Source organism: Filicampus tigris, chromosome 5 (assembly GCF_054856515.1).
Source record: "Filicampus tigris isolate MCC_2025a chromosome 5, RoL_Ftig_1.0, whole genome shotgun sequence".
NCBI lineage: Eukaryota > Metazoa > Chordata > Actinopteri > Syngnathiformes > Syngnathidae > Filicampus > Filicampus tigris.
In genome coordinates this window covers 8,406,495-8,427,372 of record NC_141221.1, presented here as the reverse complement: position 1 = coordinate 8,427,372, position 20,878 = coordinate 8,406,495, and the positions used below count along the sequence as shown (strand labels likewise).

The 20,878-nt window shown below is 40.5% G+C and overlaps 2 protein-coding genes across 5 annotated transcripts in view; both read right to left on the bottom strand.

The window, feature by feature from the left end:
• rasgrf2b (Ras protein-specific guanine nucleotide-releasing factor 2b) overlaps nt 1–12,926 on the bottom strand; it is a 44,183-nt gene extending 31,257 nt beyond the window's left edge. For 2 of the 4 annotated variants that reach the window (XM_086030270.1, XM_086030272.1), the window contains exon 1: nt 12,321–12,924. In XM_086030270.1, coding sequence (XP_085886396.1) covers nt 12,321–12,596 — 276 coding nt within the window. In that variant the 5' untranslated portion in view covers nt 12,597–12,924. Of the gene's footprint in view, nt 1–12,320 lie in introns of all 4 variants that reach the window. The other 2 variants (XR_015086767.1, XM_086030271.1) reach the window with 2 other exon arrangements.
• Nucleotides 12,927–14,996: 2,070 nt separating this feature from the next.
• Nucleotides 14,997–20,878, bottom strand: part of msh3 (mutS homolog 3 (E. coli)) — a 37,222-nt gene continuing 31,340 nt past the window's right edge. Inside the window, exons 22-24 of the mRNA XM_086031577.1 lie at nt 18,245–18,377; nt 17,980–18,148; nt 14,997–15,794 (exon numbers count right to left, since the gene is read on the bottom strand). Coding sequence (XP_085887703.1) covers nt 15,710–15,794; nt 17,980–18,148; nt 18,245–18,377 — 387 coding nt within the window. The 3' untranslated portion in view covers nt 14,997–15,709. The remainder of the gene's footprint in view (nt 15,795–17,979; nt 18,149–18,244; nt 18,378–20,878) is intronic.

Genomic DNA, 20,878 nt, shown 5'->3' with positions numbered 1-20,878 from the left:
CCTAGAGAACAGAACATACAGTAGTACTGTGTGTAGTGATAGAAGCTATTATTCAAATGGCCATGTCCTGGGGCACTGGGTTAGCACAAGAGCTGCTATTCTTAGCCGGGCAAAACACACACAAGACTTTGCAAGCGCCGAGTGGACTTTTGCTCTCGTTCTCTTCTCATCCCTTTCCTCTCTCTTTGCACTTCACCTCTCATCCCACTCTACCTCCTCTCCAAACCCACTCCCCCGCCCCCATGTCGGCATCCCCTCATGCTTTTATCCCTTTGAGTCTCAGTGAGGAATCAGTGAAGCAAACAGAGTCCGGAGGAGGCATAGACATTTGCCCCCCAGGAGGATGGACAGGCTCCAGTGCTATCGAGATGGGCTGGAGTCACGGAGGTTATTGGGACAAAATCAGCACTATCTCCTTCTTCATATCCAGGGGTTTTTTTTCTTTCATTTTTATTATTTTGAAAGCACCTGTCACTTTGAGTCACTGACTGTTGAGGCATAAATTACATCAACGCTAATCCGTGCTGTAACAGCCTTTGACAGAAAGGCACCGAGGGATCCAGAGATGGAGTGAAGAAAGAGCCCTTACGTAATATTGCTTTAGCATGTGCATGTTCCTAAATTGTGTCTAACAGGGTAGCGTCTCCATGGCAACGCCCAGGTTTCGCGCTTCCGCTGTTGGCCGTGATGCCTCTTTGCGTTCGGAAGTTCTGTTGATCCATCTCGCAAAATTTCAGGAACAAAGAAGGAAAGACAAGTTGGTGTGTTACAGCCAAGGGAGGGGAAATTATGCAAACATTTGAACAGTCAATGGAGCATCGGACACGAGGATGTGGAAAAAAAATGGACACTGCCTGTACAACACCAAGTTTCTATGTTAAAAAGTAAAACTGAGCAAGTTTGAAAAAAATAATCAAATTGCCTCACACTGTCATGATTTTGATTTCATATGAGATTGTGATTTGAAGGTCCTCTTCACATGCATTTTTTTGGACAAAACACAAGCAACACATTCAATTGTATTTATTGCACATACATGTTTTGGTCTTGTAGGCTTACGCTACAATAAAGACAAATGAACCATACATTTATATGCGTGACAGCTTATTCAATCTACTTTATCTACTTCTAGAGTTAACTTACTAAACACTAAGTCGCTTCAGCGTCCACAATGACAATTTGGCAAAATTCTACCAAACAAGCCTAAACATAAGTCAGTAAGTCATGAACCAGATTACAACGATAGTTCATTATTGTGGTAGTAGTTTGCACTTCACTGCATCGTGCACACGGCCGTTTGTAACAATTTGACTCTCCTCGAAATGCGAGACATGTACAGCTCCTAAACAGTCTTCATACACGCACACAATCTCTTCTCTCTTACATAAACACTCATCTTCCCAACAAAGTCATTTTGGAATCACTCACATGCTCACTCTCCCTTCAAATCGGCTCCAATGTACCCTCCTAATCCCCGAGGGCTTTCACTGTACTGTGAGAAATTCCATTTAGACAAATACAGACACGGGGAGAATGCTTGTAGAAACAAAGGAAGCACTGGGAACAATTTGAAGCCTTCCACTCGCACACCTGAATCCTCATCTAGAAGAGCTGCTCTCAAAGAACACGCGGAAATGAGTCCTACACAATGAGGGGCGGCTAATTGTAATATTCCCCAGTAATTGCGCATGGGTCATTAAAGTCCAACAACCTCACACGCGGAACGAATAGGAAGCAACGAGGAAGCATCTCCAAGTTCGGAATGAAATACCTATTTTTGTAATTAAAGATTTAAGCGTGAGAGATGGAGCTGTGGTAATTGCATTCATTAAGCAAATGGAAACGGGGGGATTCAGACCGACTGGTTTTTATGAATATTTAGAAACGGATATGACAGGATTGCTCCCCTGACTTCTCGTGATTGGAGTACACGCCAATGAGGAAAACATGCTTAGCTAGTTTGCTTAGCTAGCTTAGAGGATACATTGCGCATTGGACAGGTCCCATTTTATTTTCTCGCCTTGTGGATTTATTCACGATGGATCCGTTAACCCTTGCGTTCTATTGTCATTCAAGTGCCACAGGCAATTTCATGTCCCTTATTCAGAATCATAAAGCCTTTAATGGACCCAACGTATTAGTGTGCTAAAGACCTTATTTTACATTAGAACAACAAACAAAATTGTCATAAAAAGTAGATCTACTGAAATAATATCGATATCGTCTCAATTTATTCTCAGGGTTACTTAGTGTGATTTGTGGGCCTGATTAGTTGAAAACAAAGTTGTTATTCTGCTGTATGAATGGCAACAAGTGAATACACAGGTTAATTGTACCTTTTGCCATCTAGTGAAAGAGCATTTAATTCTTCTGATTTCACCATTAGTCGCTGGCATAGAAAGATGACAAAATTGACATTATTTCAAGTAAATTAAGTGAAATTGGAGAATTCAGCAGCACAGTGGTCAGGATCCGTATTTAAAGACCCTATAAAGTGAATTCTGAAATTTGTCTCAGAATAGTAGAATTTGAATACATTATACAGGTTTGAAGATATTTGCAAAAAATGTGGGAAAAAAAAACCTGATAACTTTGTCATACTCAGTTGTGAAGAAGCTGTATAGCGTTAAGATGTTTATCACCATTTGTTTTCCTTATTTTTTAGGACGTGGCAGTAAACAGCTTGAAGCCTCGTTTTGAAGAATTATTCACTATCTGCCATTCCTGCTTGCTGTGAAGCTAGTTCCGTTGAGTTGAGTTCACTGCCATCACACAGCGCTTGTATCCTGAATTTTTTTTTACCCATAAGTCCACGCAAAGTATCAGCCGAACGACAGCTTGAATCTTGAAAAAAAAAAAAACTCAGAAGTGGAATCACACGTGTTTTTCATTTGGCCTTACTTTGAACTTGTAATATTAAAACAGCACACTACATGAGTATATCGCAAGTGTGAAATTGCTTTCGCACAGAAGAATGAAACCACACGTGGCTTCAGGCTATGTGGCGTTAATGAATTTGACAAAAATCACATGCTGCAGGTAGCAATGCCTGATGTTCATGAATTCCAATTCACACAATCAAATATGAGAAACCAAAAAATAGAAACAGTTCTCAGTATGTTGCAATGCAGTTCTACACCAACACAAACTAACCTGTTCAAGGTTGCCGGGAGGGACTTTATCTCAGTTGACATCCGGCAAAAGGCAGACTACACAAATATACTGTAGAGACAGACATACACTCACATTCACACTGTCACTGAGTACAATGCAATACAATGATAATTATTTTATACGGTTACACTTTTAGCTTTACATAACACTTCCAAAACTGTTAATTAGGCCTACATTCATTGTCAGTGTCGTAGTCTTGGGCGTAGGGATTCAAGCGACATGTTTTGAGCAACACGAACCATTTATTTACCAATTTATTTACCAATACATTTATTGTTTACTAAGAGCAGTTTCTAATATCTTCTCCCTTTCATGTAGCTAGTTAAAGCTACTTAGTGTGATTTGTGGGCCTGATTACATATTTTTTTTCTAGAATATGTTCTGTGCAGGCAAGGCATTCTGATTGATATTGCGTTTGTGGAATATGAATTAAACAGGAAAATCCACCCGTTTTAGCCATGTCAGTGGGCGGCCATTTTGTCACTTCTGTCGACCGAAAATGACATCACAGTGTCTCAGGGAACAGATAATGACCAATCGTGGCCCAGCTTCAGAAAACAGGTTAGCTGTGATTGTTTGTAACCTGAGCCCTGAGACACTGTGATATCATTTTCAGTTGACAGAAGTGATAAAATGGCCACCCCCAATGATGGCTAAAAATGGGTGGAGGAACTGCTATTCCACAAACACAACATTTATCAAAATGCCTTGTTTCAACTAGTGGGCCAGCATAGAACATATTCTTGAAAAAAAAATGTTTGGGTTGACTTCCGCTTTAAATAATCAAACCAAAATACTAAAAAGAGCTTTGAGTATGACACATTGCACCTGCACCTTCTACATCAGGCAAGCACATCAAGTCAGCACAGTATATTTGAGCATCTTGTAACAAAGCCTTTCATACATTGTTTTATGAAGCATTTTCCCACATCTAAAACATTTTTGTTTGTCCATCACTTACAGGAGGATTGCAGGCGTACAACCTGCCAGCCATACGATGTCACACAGCGGCTTTTCCTCTTCTGCTGTAAGAGCAGAGGTGTCTAAATAAACTGTAAATCTGCTTTACTATGTTTGTTTTACCTTTGTGCGGTCTTATTAGCTCAGCACAGACGCTTGACAATCTTAATAGTTGACACTACAATATACGACATGAAGACCCCTTGGGGTGTGCCACCTCTCATTTATGTGTGGCTACCATAGATGTGAGCAAAAAACAATAACATGACCGCACACTACAGAGACTCGTTCTCCTTTAGCTTTATCACCCACTGCGTGTGTGTCTGTCTTTGAAAAACTGAAACTGCATTCTGTTTACTGCCAAGCAATTTTGTCCATAGCTTTTCCACAATATAATGACATATGCTATAAGAGATACAGTAAGTGGTTGCGGTTAAATGTCAATACCACGTGTGCTTTTATAGCATTCGTGGATAGATTTACTGTGGTTCTCATTTTTGGTAGAGTATTGTATTTCCGCATGCTTGTAGCATCCGTACAGCCGTGTCGTATACTGGCACAAGTGTCGTGATGTTGATGTACGTTATATCACACAACTTCAATGATGATGAATATAGTTTTTGTTAGCATACAGCTGTTTGTACGTTGGCTAAACCATTTTGGCGAGGAAGATGGAATTACACTTTGCGCCTCGTCCCTCATCAACAGTATGAATCCTTTATAAATAGCGACAATCAGACTGCTCAAAGCTAGCAATGCTAACTGCTACTGTCATCCACAACCAGCTAGTTTTCATACTCTTGGACCCACGCTGACGAATGAAGACTGTGTCTCTATGTAGGCCAGGCATTTCGCTGCTCCACATAGAGTTATGGTCCAAAGATGGCAGCGGACGGGCGAGTCGAAAGTCATGTGATTAGCGTTTAGTCGACAACGAGCTTTATATATCAGGGTCTGACATTAAGCTTTTTGGGATTATTGCATTTATTGTATTGTATTTATTGGGCAACCATGAGCCTAGTTGTGGTGACCCTGCCAGAACTGGCCCAGATTTAAATCAATACTTAACAAAATTCATAATGATACTGTATATGTAGTGCTACCTGTCCATGAAATAGTGAAGCATGTTGGCTCAGCGGCCAAAATACGCACAATTTCGGGGATCGAGGGAGCCGCTTAAAAAAAATCCACGCTCTCAAGTAAACACTAGTGAATGTGATTTAAAACAATACTTAACACAATTCACAATTGTATAGGTCAGCCTACCAGTGGTTGAAGTAGAGAAGCATGTAGGCCAATAGTGTGTGATTTTCATTCGGACACCATTGGCGTTTTTAGTTATGTTTAGCTTCCTTTCTGTAGAATAGATTCAAAAGATACTGACTGACACAAGCATGGTGCAAGAGGTCAACACGGGAGGCCATTCGATTGCAGTTTATTGTCATGTACAGTATGCGACCATGGAATGACTTTGCACTGAATGCATGGACAAGGCCAGCTTGCACTAAGGGGCACAAAGTATTCAATCAATGCCATTACATCACCACACAGTGGAAGTGCAGGTTTGGTATATTGACACCGTGAGTCAAAATGCACTGAAATTTAGTTCATGTAGTGATTGTATAACGCAGTAAAAACACCTCAGTATGCTGCTAATAGTGTAAAAAAAGTGAAGAGTTGCTAAAAAATACTACCTATATTAATCATTTAAACTGTAAATATAACACTAATTAAATGCCTCCAATCTAGAAAAGAAACAAGTGTTTGTTCTGCAGGGGCGGAGCCATGGCTGGTGCGCACCCATTAGCCACGTTCAGGCTCCGCCCCTGGTGTTATGTCCCCTTAGCAACTCATAAAACTGCCAAGCAATAACAAGACTTCCATTATTTGTTAGCGTGAACAACCCGACTTCCGCTATTGATGTCACTCACTAGGACACGCCCCTTAAAGGCACACATGCGACACTACAGTTGTTGTTGAGCCATGCAGTAATTATACTTTAAAAAGCCAATATATTTCTTTGCATTCTTTTGTATTTTTTATAAATACCATACAGTGTGATTTTTCTTTTTTTTTAAAACACCTAACAAAAAAATAGCGGTGGTATTTTGAGGGCTGTAATGGATTAATGGCATTTTAATTCATTTCATTGGGGGAAATCAATTTGAAATGGATCATTCTAGAACTGGAGGATATATTCTGCCATGCCATGAAATTTTAAGTAATCCATCCACAAAATACATAAACATGCATTTGTCCTGAGACAAAATGTAACTGTAGCTGCAGTAAAAATGGGTCCTCAAGTACCGCGTGAAATCATCTCGATCAAGTCCTTGCTCACCTCTCTTGTCACTACCTCTTGATGACCAAATTATAGATTCAAATATATGTTTGTGTATATTTTAAATCAGCTTTTGTTAGTCTGATCTTGTTGATTGCTTCTTGTAATTATTATTTTTGTTTGATCACAGACATTTTAAATTTCTGTAATTATGCTCTGAAGTTGTGTCCCTCTACACCCAACCCTCTTACTAAAACCTTTACCCACCAAGAGTACCATGACTCAGCAAAAATTAAATCATCAAGCTAATTGCTCAGACCATGGGTAAACATAAGTCATTTCTTCTCTTTTCAATTTTTCCAGCTGACTCTAACAACAGGAAATGTTTACAACCCTGATACTTTCAACCCTGTTACAGTATTTGGAGTAAAACTAAAATTCAATTAGTATTCAAATAAATGTAACTTTGTGTAATTGTAAAGGGTGTATTCAGAATTTTTTTTTTTTTTTAATTCAGGTGCCTGCATATTTGCAACAGGGATGTGCCAAAAGCAGCAACATATAGTATAAAAGCAGCTCATAAAAAGTGGACTGTTGATGGTTGAGCTGGATAAATCAAATTATAAAATGGATTAACTACCAGTTTTTCTCAACATAAAAGTTACAGGAATAGCATCCCTGAAGATAATGGACATTTCAAATCAAAACAACAAACTACAATATTTCTGCTTAAAGTCTATGCCGTCATGCACTCCTGGAGAAATTCTTCTGTGATCCTCCGCCGCCACTCTGCCATCATAGCCATTTTGATGTCATCCACAATTTCAAAACAGATCATCTTGATGACCCTTTTGAGCTTGAGAAAGAGGAAAAAAAAAATATCAAATGGAGCCAGGTCGGGTGAGGATGAAACTAGCAAGACAATCTTCTTCTCGGCCAGGAACTGTCGGATGCTCGCGTTGTCATGGCGAAGCAGCCGCGAGTTGTCCTGCCGTGACTAAATCTAATATAATACAAAACTGCTTCGCAGTCTTCGAAACACGCAAAATGCATCAAATGTCCTCCGGTGAAAACGTACGATCAATAATCAATGTGCCCCGCCGGGAAGATGGTGCACTTCGGTACGTATGCTAAGCCAAATATGCACACAAATAACACACTGGTGTTCAAATAGCAATGGCAGCGTCGCTGTGGAAACCATTCAGATCAGTGTGAATGCACTCCAAATCATTTGAAGGGTTTGTATCTTTGTGAGAGTACGGCGCAGAACGAGGAAGGCAGCAGGCTTCGTGCGCTTGTATTGCTTGCTCACTGTGGGGGTGTGATACACCGCGGGTTACCTCACCGCTTCACTTTAATGCACACACATTAAAAAAAAAATAAAGATAAAAGAAATAGCTAAACAGCACAGATACTGCACATGGAGCACATCCCTTAAAGTTGGCTATTGCCAATAGCGGAACAAAAACACCGTTTTTGTAATGAGTTGGTTTATAGGTCCTGAGTGCATGTCTATGCATGTGTTAGATGTGCAGCGGAACACGGGCTTGCAGCTTAGGGCAGATTGAAAATAACCCTAATTAAGCTTCACAGCTGTAGTGCGAGAGTGAGACAGGCCAGAAGGGAGGAAGAAAGACAGGCGAGAAACACCAGAAACACGTAGCACGGTACAACATGCAAGTATAGTCAAAATAACAGCAACTATTTGAACACGTTGAATGAAAATGTCCTTGGGGTAAGTTCGTAAGAAGGCAGTTGGAGAATGACTTTCAATTGTTAAAAATGTTTAAAAAATCATGAACTCTCTGCAGCCCTAAATTTGACACATCAATCAAAACATTGATGCAGCGCAGTTCTACCGCCACCGCAAACTACGAAAACAATACGAAACATATCGTCGCTGTCCTGAAAAACGCTGATGTCCATTTTTTCTTTTTTTTTTTCAATGATCTTATTTTTACGTGAATTGCGTTGCCGCGTTACAGACATCGCATTAACATCCATCCATCCATCGATACCGCTTATCCTCACAAGGGTCGCTGGAGCCTATCCCAGCTGTCTTCGGGCAGTAGGCGGGGGACACCCTGAATTGGTTGCCAGCCAATCGCAGGGCACACAGAGACAAACATCCGCACTCACAATCACACCTAAGGGCAATTAAGAGAGTCCAATCAACTTACCATGCATGTTTTTGGAATGAGGGAGGAAACCGGAGTACCCGGAGAAAACCCACGCAGGCACGGGGAGAACATGCAAACTCCACACAGGGAGGCCGGAGCCGGGATCGAACCCACGACCTCCGAACTGTGAGGCGGACGTGCTAACCAGTCGACCACCGTGCCGCCCCATCGCATTAACATGAATTTTTTTTTTTTTTCCCCAAAATCGGACATAAAGTGTTTTTCATAGGACAGCGACAACATGGTACCGTAACATAACATGAATACTAATCTACTATAACTTATAACATAAGTCTGAACCGCACTACAGTGGAGAGTAACAAATATGACCAGCAAATTAGCAAGAAAATGAAGTGTCTTGAGAATAAATTATACAACATATATATATATATATAAATTCGTCTTTGCTATGGAGGAATTGATGAGAGTGGAATGTGTTCCTCATGAATACATTCACTTGAGTGTCTTCAACAATGCTGACTAAAATCCAACGGCAGTTACACCCTGGACACCACACCACAGGGGGCATCATCCTACGGTACACTTCAATGCTGCAAAGGACTGGCCTATGAACAATTTCATCATTTGCACAACCCGCAAATCATTCCACAAAGTATACTGGAAATACGAGTTAATGATCCACACAGGCCACATAAGAAGGGGTTGATGTAACATAGCAGCACACTTGGGTTGAAAGTTATTATTTTTGTTATTCGAGGATGAAATAAACAATAAACCCGTGTCTATTGCGGGGCTATATTCAAGACCGTATAGCATTTTTTTTTTTTTTTCAAGAGTTTACTCGTAAACATTTGAACACACTCCAAAAATTATTCTTAGTGTGGTATTAGTACATGAAAGAATCACTGACTAAGTTCAGCTCAGTTGTACATAACTTGTAAGAAAAGTGTACTTGCATTTAACCTTTTAGGATCCAGTTTTCAGTTTTGATATCACTGTTTCAAAAGGTTGTATCTTGGAAATGGTTAGAGGTAAAGGCGTACTGTAAACATTGCTTGGTGCAATTTTGCTACTTTGGCGCTTAAAGGGTTAACTTTTAGAACTGTTCGTTTTCCAATGTATATTTCAGTACATTTTTTTCAATCATTTATTAAGTAGAGTTTTTTCCCCTGTATTTCAGCACCGTGTTAATGGTTAAAACTGTGCATGATGTTACTGTGGGTTAAAAAAAAAAAATTAAATCAACTTTTAAGGAATAGAATCTTGTCACAATTTTTTCCACTACTCTTTACTTGTTAGTTTTTATAGTGGTATTCAGAGACAAGTATTTTTTGAGGTGGTACTTGCTACAAAAAGTTTGAATAGCACGAAAAAAAAAAATACTGTAGGCTATGTATTATGGTATCTATGTGCCTTTAAGAGGCGGGGCTTGTTGGGGTGGCGTGTGACATTGGCGAGTACAGCAGGTCCTGCATCTGTGCTCATTTTGTTTGTGTTTTACTCTTTTCCTGGCATTCAATAAACGTCTTAAAAGTGTGTCCGTGACTTTGTCCCTCCTTTCCTACACGTAAGGGCATGACAGTAAGTATGTACAATGGTGCCTTGAGATACAAGCTGTAGGCTATTCATTCTGTGGCCATGCTTGTAATTCAAAACTATCACATCTCAAAACTGTCTTTCCCCAAGAAAAATGCCGTTACATCTTTTCCAGCGTCCCAAAAAAGAAAAAAGAGGACAAAAAATATATATACCTGTGAGTATTGGTATACTTTGAATTATCTGTCTACATGTATTGCTCCGTTTGTGTTCAAATATCCATTGTTTGAATGGTTTTAACACCACGACACCATGCTAATCATTAGCCAGTCTATGGCGTTTTGCAATGTTTGTTAGCATTTAGCACATTTCCACAACGGACAAGTAGAAAAAGGCCTCAAAACGTTCGTGTGATATGGCAAGAGAACACTAAAAAAATAAAAGCAGCACACGTTTTAATAGCGCTGTCATTAGTGAATATCTTTAGTTGATTATTCCATCGATTAATCGGCTAAAATCTTATTTTGCTTTAACTTGTATTCCAAAAACGTTTTTTTTCTCCAATTACCAACCAATTATTGTTTATTCGATATTTGTTTTAAAAGACAAATCATTAACATTTGAGCAATATCACATGAGAGAAACTGTTGCACGCACCAACCCTTTTGAAACTGTTTCAATTACTGGTTCGGTCATTGTTTTCCAAACTTAAAGCAGATGTTTGCAAATGTCTTCTTTTGATTGAACACAAAAGAACATCATCTTCTTTCATGAAGGACAACGGAAACAAAGGAATCAATACTCTTGAGGGGCTGGAATCTGAATGTTTGGACAATTATAAATGATAGATTGGCTCTATTGGATTACTTGATTAAAATAGCTGTTGATTAATTTGATCGTTGATTAAATGTCAATGAATCTTCACACCTCTGAATTTTAACTTTCACTTTCACTTTACGAGACTGTTGACAATCAGGTTGTGACCCGCTGGCCTTACTTTGACCGGGTCCGCTTTAAACAATGGAGACTGCTAAATTGCAAGTCTGCGAAGAATGAACCGCGATATATTGAAGGAACGCTGTACACAATATTAGTCTTCCCGACTCAAAACAACTTGTTGCTATATTGGTCGCCCACCGCGTGCTTTGAGGGAAGAACTGGGGACAGTGAGGTACACACTTCACCGTCAGCAGTACAATAATAACACATTCAAAATCCACATCATGTAACTGTGTCTCGCTACCGCAGCATGGAGAGGGAAGACAATGCGTTGCGCAACGGCCTCCTTCCTCGGAGGAGGATCACCTGCAGGGAGGAGGCATTGACACTGCAGAGATGTTCCGACTGCGCTGCTGAAGCTGCTGCAACCAGCCTTTTTGTTTATGCAACTTTACACAGGCATAATGATGCGGCGCTTTACACCACGACCGACACTAATGATGACATCCAAAACCAAGAATTACAAGATGTTACCAAATGGTGCACTTCATCATACAGAGTGCTCTTTCTAATAATTTAACCTGGATACATTTTTTTTTTTTGTATTTTCCCATGTTTTGAATTAAATAAGGTAACCAAAATATTAGAAACGCTGCTGAGTGCACTGCTGAGCCCTTTCCAGTATTTTTGTCAAGATGTTAAAATATTAGGAAATACTGTTTGTTACCTTAGAAACAACACTGCGTATATTATATTTTGGTTTCGTTATGTAAGTCAAATTATTAGAAACAGCTCTCAGTAGAGCACACATCCGCAGCCACAGTACTTAAACTGAGAGTTGTTTGGATGGATAACCAAAACACTGCAAAACAGCGGATGCAGTAAGAAATTACAAACAAGTTTCTAAAATACTGGCTATAAGTCAAAATATTAGAAACGGCGCCCAGTAAGACGTAGTGCACTTCTACACCACAGCAAATGAACAAAATAAAATACAATTACCCTATATTGTGGCTGTACACACATATACTGCATTTAGTCATTACTTTTGTTGTTTGGACAGCATTTTTAAACAATAACTATAGAGAGTGGTGGATAGCAATGAATCCAATTCAATTGGTTTTAAAGCGGCAGTTTACTACTTTTTTCCCATTTTGTGGAGACTCATAAATTTCATTTTTCATCACGATTAAAGCAACATTTCGACTGCAATTGGTCTTAAGCACAACAGTTTGCTCTAGTTCCATTAAAATTGTGGCTTTGGGTCGTGTTGTGCTAACATTTCCCACCTGTTTCTCAAGGGCTTCCTTCCCCGTGGTGGACATTTTGGGTGCGGGTGCGCGCTCGCAGGTGCAGCCTTCCAACAGGTAAATCCCGGCGGGGCGGGCGCTCTGCTCGTTGTCGAAGTAGAAGAGGACATTCTGGTAAAGGGCGAAGAACTTGTCATGCCAACGGCTGTTCTCCGCCGTCTTCTTGCTCAGGTAGCCGCGTTTGGTGCCCTCTTTGCGCGCCACGGCAGACAAGAAGAGCGCGTGGCCCTCATTGTAACGCACGCTCTTCTGCATCGTAAGCGCGGCTCACTTGTTCTTTTAACTTCTTATTCTTCTCGCTCAACGCGTGGCCATCTCCGTGGGAAAAGTTTCCCCGCCGACGGGGCTGAGGGGCGCCGAGCCGTGCGTAAAAGTTGTCCCGCCGGCGCAAGCGCAGCGTCCGCGGAGCTCCTCACGCCCGGAGACGGGATCCATGGCGCTCGCTCACAACTCGGGCGACAACATCGAGAAGCGTCAAGTGGACGAGCGCAGAATGACACAGAAGAGATAAACAGTAATCGGCTTTTGACTGCGGTCAACTGTCGGTGTGGCACACACGTAACCGCGAGCGCCAGCCCCTCCCACCCTGTGTGGCCGACTCTCTCACCGAGTGCGAGTGGGGAGTTAAAGGCGGAGCGTGAATTGCTATTATGACCGCACATACTTTACAAGTCTTCTCCTATCTGCAGATGTACCAGAGGTGGCAAGGTTATTCACACTGTACAATACTATTGTAAAAATAAATAAATAAATAAATAAATAAATAAATCAACTCCTTGACTTTTGTCAGTGTGTTACAAGTTCCACTAGTGGTATGTGGGCTCCCTCTAGTGGTAAGCAAAAGAATCACAGTCTAAGTACGGTTCAGTTGTATTGAACTTTTTAGCATAAATACATTTGCATGACATTTTGAAGATTCTTTTTTTACTTTTACTTATTTTTATGAAACATTTTACATTACATTTTATTGAATCTTTATTCAAGTTGTTTTTTCTTTGTATATTTAAAAGTAGTGTTAATGTTCAAACTGTGGATACAGTGGCTTTTAGGAATAAAACCACAGCCTTGATTTTGATGAACTCACACTATGCTAGAGTGGACCCATGCTGAATCGTGGGGATATAGGGACCGGGCCAGCCTGCGAAGAGTGAAAATCTGCTTTGTTAAAAAAAATTAAATAATAAACCCCTTAAGTTCTCAAAAAAAAAACATTGATAAAAAGATAATATTCCACAAAAAAAAAAAATAGGGGAGAAACGGGGCCAGAAATTCCCCCCGAATATTTTAAAATATTGGGGAAAAAAAATTAAAATTATTTTTACTTCGTGTTGTCATCGGTAGAGGCTGAAAAAAATAATAAGGCCATTCTGACAAAGTAAGGAGTGTAAAGTACAGATTATGTTTTCAGATGTAATAAGAGTAAAAAGTTGTCAGGAAAATACTCAAGTAAAGTACATATACCTGAAAAATGGATGCCACACTGCTGCTTATTGCCAAGTGGGCTGAGTCGAGTTCACTGTCCATTAGAGTGCTCGCATCTGGATTTTTTTCTTGCAAATCAAAGCAGAAAAACATCAGGCGAACGACGGCTTGTATTTTGAAAAACTTGTAAGTCAGGTCACTCCTATCTCAAGGCAACACAGGATGACAGCGGCGTAATCTGATTGAACACTTGAAAAGTGCTATACTAGCCTCATTGCTTTTGTTCTGTTCATGATCTCAGAAAAAGTCCAACATTTCCGAAACAAAGTGTTTGGGCTATAAAAAAAGAAAAAAAGTTAATAACCTGTCCTGAACCACGTTTTGTTCTTTCAGTTGTAATCTGTCGAGGGATGCCGCCACACTGTTAAAACAAAATAAGAAAAATAAAACCAGCAATTCTCAGGCATCCCGGACGGGCCAAAGACTTGTTGTTTCTCATATTCCACCCAATCTGTTGAGCAATAATGAAAAGAGCAAAAGGAAGGAATAATAACAACTAGAAATTGCAATGCCCTCAGATATTACATGTGAATGCTGAGAGCTGCAGAAAAAGTTCAACACTTTTTTTTCCCCCAATCAAACTGCCTTTTGTACTTTGATTGTGTTGAATCTTTTGTGCGATGAGGCTGATATTCAGTGTGACTTAAAAATAAACAACAGGAAGAATAATAACTAGAGATTGCAAGGCCCAAAGAAATTCTGATTGATGACACTGGTCAGTACATACATCAGATTCATTAATTAGCATTCAAAAATGTTTGTTTTTTTTGTCCATCTTGCCCAAGCAGATCCTATTTCTTCTTCTACTGATTTTGTGGCAGTCCGGATGCCTTTTATAGGTCAATCTTACTACTACACCTGACTAGTTTGGTTTGAAGAAATTAGCAATTGTTAGTGGAGATATCGTTGTCCGTGGTGTGCTGTGATGGACGTCTCCAGTACACCATCTGAGAGCAGTAAGCACGCACTTTTCAATTTTCTCCACGGGATATTTGAAAGTGCTTACATTTACAAAATCGCTGACAAAAACATTGGTGTGTGTACCTCACTTCAGTTCTCATGCAATGGGCTTCAAAGTTGTTTTTCCATCTCAAGGAGCGTTCGGTTATGTGCATAGCGTTACCTCCACAAATGTCTCTTGTCTATTTTTAAGCAATCCACAACAATGGAATACATGTTTGATTTTTTTTTTATTACAAAAGTGTACTACATCAAATTGAAAGTAGGATTTATAAGTCTGTTTTAAACTGTACTTCTCACACAGATCTAATGTCATGGGGGGGGGGGAGTTTTTTTTGTAGCCCAAAAACATTACGACCTCCACATTTAAAGTCACCATCATCAGCACCAAACACAATAGAGATTGAAGAGTCTTCGTAGGACTGAAATTGAGGTGAGCTGTGGCTCATGCTAGCTGGCCACACTACCCTTGCTCCTCCTTTTTACTCGACCCTTTTCAAAGCGCTTTACACTACGACAAGCGCTAAAATTCGTCTCAGCGCCGGGACAACAATTTGAGATTTAGAGCATTTGGCACCTGAAATTTGCTCCGTCATCGTCCAGGATTCAATGTACGCTTTGTCGCGCAGTGTGAACATTCAGTCAACCAACAATTCTTTCATCTTATAAAACACTACGGTGTAGCACAGGCTTGACCTCAAAGAGGCAAAACTCCCAAGCAGTACAAAATAAGCATCATGGGTCCAAAAGCAGTCCGTTAGTGGGGAGTACCTCTGTCCTCTTAAGCTGCAGCGATCTAAAAATCGACTGTTTCTTACAAGCTAAAGTGCAGAAAACACAACCCGGTACTCAAGAAACACACGCACACACACCTGCAGCATTTTGTATCTTGTGTGTTTTGGGTCCTATATTGCATTACACGGTTGTCAGGAGTTGGACTGCAGCCACTCAGTGAGGGAGGATTTGTCTGAGACGCTCCAAAGCTCCAAGAGTAACTTCTCCTTCTTTCTCCTATAGAGACAATTGACACCAAACAAGACTTCTCGTTAAACTAAGGCTCGTGTACATATTCGCACACATATTCATGGTCTTTTGTAGGCTACACATTGACAGCTGTGTGTTGTCTACCTCTGGCCAGCGGCTTTATCGTCCGTCCCCCCCCCCCCCCACCCCACCCCCTTCATGTGTGTCTTGTGTACTCAGTGTGGTCTCACTCTAACAAAGTACAAACATTTCATATAGGAAGGATTACGCTGATGAGGAGGTATGGCCGCGTGTGTGTGTTGGACGGACATTTCATATGGTGAGGATTACTTAGGCAGAACCGATGCGGCGTTGAACTCCCAGCAGGCCGCCTGCTGCGCGGATTGTATTTGGATGATGTTTCGCAACCTTTATTGAGCCAAAGCACGACTTCAGATATTCTTTTTTTTTTTTTTTAATGTTGACGCTAATGAGCAGAAAGTCGAGTCGAGGCACTGCTGCTAGTTTGCTGCGCTGACCGACCACCTGTTGATTCCAGCGAGGTGTCTAGTGTTGTTAAAGCACGACATTGGCCACGAATCGACTACAAGCCATAACCATCATTAGTCCAAAATGTGACGGGTGGAATGATGTGTATCCAAGCCATTCCAAAGTCAATTTTCCATAAAGTGACCAATTTACATTCACTAATCAAAATGTTTCATTTGCCTTTGTGTCCTTCTGTTTGGTACTTTTCAATTATCTCCTGGCTAAAAGCGTCTAATTATTTTTTTTTTTTTGTGGCAGTGGGCAAAAAGTCACAACAGAGTCACGTCGAAGCTTTGAGAAAGATAAACACAATTACATAAATGACGCTTCTAATGCGTGAGGTAGTCTTTCCCCCTGGTAGCACACGCACACAAAGGCTGAGAGACGCCACTAATCTCCAGTGTGATATTACAGGAATATTGTGTACAATTTGTGGTTGAGAATTGTGAGCACGACTATGAAATCAGGTTAACCCTAGCATAAATATTCCATTTAATGACACCGAAGCCGCTTTGAATTCAACCTCACGACGCAGACTCGCCACTCTCGCGTCAGGATCCATTAAAGCACCAATGAGATGACTTTTTTTTTTTTTTTTTAAATCTTAAAGGGCTCGCGTTTGCAATGTTTCCATAAAGGTTCATATTGGGGTTAAAGTGTGGATTAAGATGGCAGATAATAGCCATTCATTTTAATGCAAACTGAAGCCGGTCCACGAACATGCTTTCTAAGGTCGAAACTTTCCATATTAAAGATTTTGCATGTAAATCAATAATACTGTCATCATCAAATTGCAGCTTCCACACTAATAGACACAAATTAGACCACAAGAAGCAAGAGACTTAAAACCAAAAACTGTTCAAAACAATGCTGATGTTACACGAAAGTGGACACATATTTAGCCTCAGTATTCAAGAAAGGATATGGCTGAAATGAGATCGAGATGCAGAAATATTCTCAAAAGCATTTCTCTTTTTTTAGCTCGAAATTGTATCGGGTTGAATTTCCTCATGATTTCATCAGCGCTTTTTCATATGCGGTGGACACCCATGATTCATTTACTGTCGGGAAAGGGACCGGATAGGGACCCACGAATAGCAAATATCCGCACGTAATGATGCCTGTTGAAATGCCCTGTGGGATAAACAAAAGAATTTAACTATAAAAAATCCTGGAAAAAAACAACCGCAATTAATAAACGCCGAGAGAAAAAAAAGGGATTTTTTAAAATATATAGCGGTAATTTACTTTACTGTTTTTTTTTTTTTTTTTTTGCTGTTAGGACTGTGTAACCATAGAAATGTTTAAGCACCTCATCTATTTTTGAAATCATAAATCCATGACAATAGTTTGTTCAACTATTGTTCAAATTACAATTAAAAATGGCTTTGGCCACAAAAAAAAAAAAAATGCTTGCAATATCTCAAAATTAATCACTACATATGACAATTTGAAATTTCATACAGATTATAGCAGCAATCATGAAAGTTGATGCACATGATTTTCTTTCGTCTGCCACAAAAAAAAAAAAAAAATGATGTGGCGGGTCGGATGTCTTGAGTTTGACGTGCTTTAGAGGACGCAGCCTACATCCAGAGAGTCTGTTCTTCAGTTGCCTACAAACCTGAAGCTTATTGAGTCAAAATCCTTTGAAGAGCATGTTCCCGATTGTGTGCGTGTTCACCTTCGGGAGTTGACCGCGTCCTCAAGCTCTCGGGCCTTGAGGGCCGCAGTGTGGAGTATCGACTCCGGGATATCAGCCAAGCGGGCGACATTGAGGCCGTAACTGCGCGCGGCGGCTCCTTCGCTTAGCTGGTAGAGGAAGGTGATGAATTCCGGACCAAGCTCTCCATCTGCACGGACATGACTCGGGTCAGCTTAAACTGCAACGCTTGAAAGTAAACTCGAAAATGCCTGACACATCTCCATGTGCACGCAGGCACACATACCATGCGTGTCAGTAGCCACATCGGGTTCATTGAGGAGGAAGGACATGTGGTAATTGGAGACATGTTGCGGGTACATCCGCTCCAGCTCACATAAGGAAGGGTAATGAGTCACAAAGAGGGTGAAAGACCGCACCTGCAGTGGAGGAAGGACAGTCACAGAGGTAACAGAGCATCCATCCGCGCGTTTTCTGTAAAGTGTGTCCCCTTCATTAGGGCCACAGAATCTTCAGCACAGCTGATATTGTAGATTTACTGTGGAAGTCAACCCAAACATATTTTTTTCAAGAATATATTCTATACAAGCCCACTAGTTGAAACAAGGCATTCTGATAAATATTGCGTTTGTGGAATAAGAGTTAACCCACCCGTTTTTAGTCATGTGTGGGGGCGGCCATTTTGTCACTTCTGTCGACTGAAAATGACATCACAACTGCTCATGGTTCAGGTAACGACCAATCACGGCTGACCTGTTTTCTGAAGCTGAGCCATGATTGGTCGTTAACTGGGCCCTGAGCAACTGCGATGTCATTTTCAGTCGACTGAAGTGACAAAATGGCCGCCCCCAGAGATGACTAAAAACGAGTGGATTAACTCTTGTTCCACAAATGCAATATTTGTCAGAATGCCTTGTTTCAACAAGTGGGCTTGCATAGAACATATTCTTGAAAAAGAAATGCTTCGGTTGACTTCCTCTTTAACCATTATCATTACATCATATAAGAGAGGAAAATAACATCCACGCATGTGGATGGACATATTGTATACATTTGTGAAAAAATATGACATTCCACAAATTGTGACATAGAAGGTTCCAGCCCAAGGCCGGCGATATGTAAAAATTACAAGTACCCAAAAGGCACAACTGCTTCTCCAATTTTATCTTTGTATATTTGATCACGTCTTGATTCTGTTTGCATATTGAAACTTTAAAATGACTTTGAGTTCACTAGTTTTTAGATGTTTGAAAGGGTGTGTGTGATAAAATGTCTAGAAAGGCCTCATCCAGATCATTCTAAACACTTTTCAAAATGTAAGAAAAGGAATAAAAATTCTTTAAAATGAATCTCTCTAAACAACACATTTTACACTCAAAACGTGACTAGGGTGTGAATTACTTGAAATACTGTTCAGAGAAAAAAACCCAGCATGAAGCACCGCATGTGCTAAATAACGGCTGACCCATGTCAAGAATGTTGTTTTTGTACTGTTACATAAAGTCTGTCCCAAAAGTAAGCCCAAAAAGTAAGTGAGAGACTACGAGAATAAATTCACTTGCCATGTGAGCTAACCCCTGCCCACCTACTCACCAGCTTTGGCAAGCCGCTACCAACAAATAAGAATTTAAGATCCACCCATTGTGCATGCTCTGATGTTCATGTTGGATTTGTCATCTTTCTAAAAATCCCGTGTACACACCCCATTTTACCATACGACAATTATGAAGGCGTGGACCACATCAAGATGGTGGTGACCACGGCGCTGCGGGGGACCCCGGAAGAATCCTTTCAGTAGCGCATGAGGGTGGTGGATTATGTACATACCTTTGGTCACAGCAGTCCTGAAACTTTTCTGACACACTTCGTGCTAGTTGTTTGATGTGGTTTCAAGTTTTTTTTTTTTTTACACCAAATTCATTCAAAACACTGGGGCGCAGTCATAGTGAGAAAAGTGCAAATTAAGTTGGAAGCCCAGACCTGCCCAAAATATCTTAGTAAGATCAACTTTGAAGATTCAACTACTGGGCCCAAGCCCCCAATTGATGGATAAATTAAAAGATTAGGACTTTGTCGTTAACAAATATGCGCACACCAGGATGATATGATTGTGCTTGTTTTGTGTTGATTTACGTGCATACACGTTAATGATTATCAAGTCTTTATTGGAGTGCAAGAGAGAGATATGTGGGAGGGAAAATAGGGATTTAGAAAAGGGATTTAGAAAATGGAATACACACAACAAATGGTAGGTGTGGTAACAATTATGTAACAGTCTGCCTGTGCTGAAGAACAAAGAGGATTTGTGTCGACTGCGTATTCATATCAAAACATTCTTTGTGAAATAATGCACCCATTTTTATTGAATTTGACTCTCTTTGGGAATTCTCAACGCATACCTTCATTTCTGAAGCCTTTGACATCAAGTAACTAACGATAACGGTGGGCATTATTGATTGATTGATTGAATAGCATTAGATTCATGACGTGATTCATGACGGGAGAAATGTGCTGGTGTTCGATCGAGTACACACCGGCTGATTGTTCAGACTAACAAATGCAATTAATTCCCCTGCTTATTCTAATGACTTGCTCGGACGCAAATGGAAAAATTTAAAAAAAAAAAAAGAAAAAAAACACACACAAAATAATTAAACTTGGATTAAATCCCCGCCTCTCCTGAAACCACCGGTAATGAAGATGAATTCTGAGGCTGAAAACAAGCTGTTCTCTGAAGAACCGCAGAACCCGAATGACTCCGGGACGAGCGTGCTACCTCGCTCGGCGTGACAAAGGTCACGTCACTAGAAATACCAAATCTCCGTTTGAACAAGATGAGCGCGGCAACGCCCCCACTCTTCCAGAAAAGGCACGCGGACGGACGGACGGACGGACGGACCCGCGCCCACGGTACCACAGT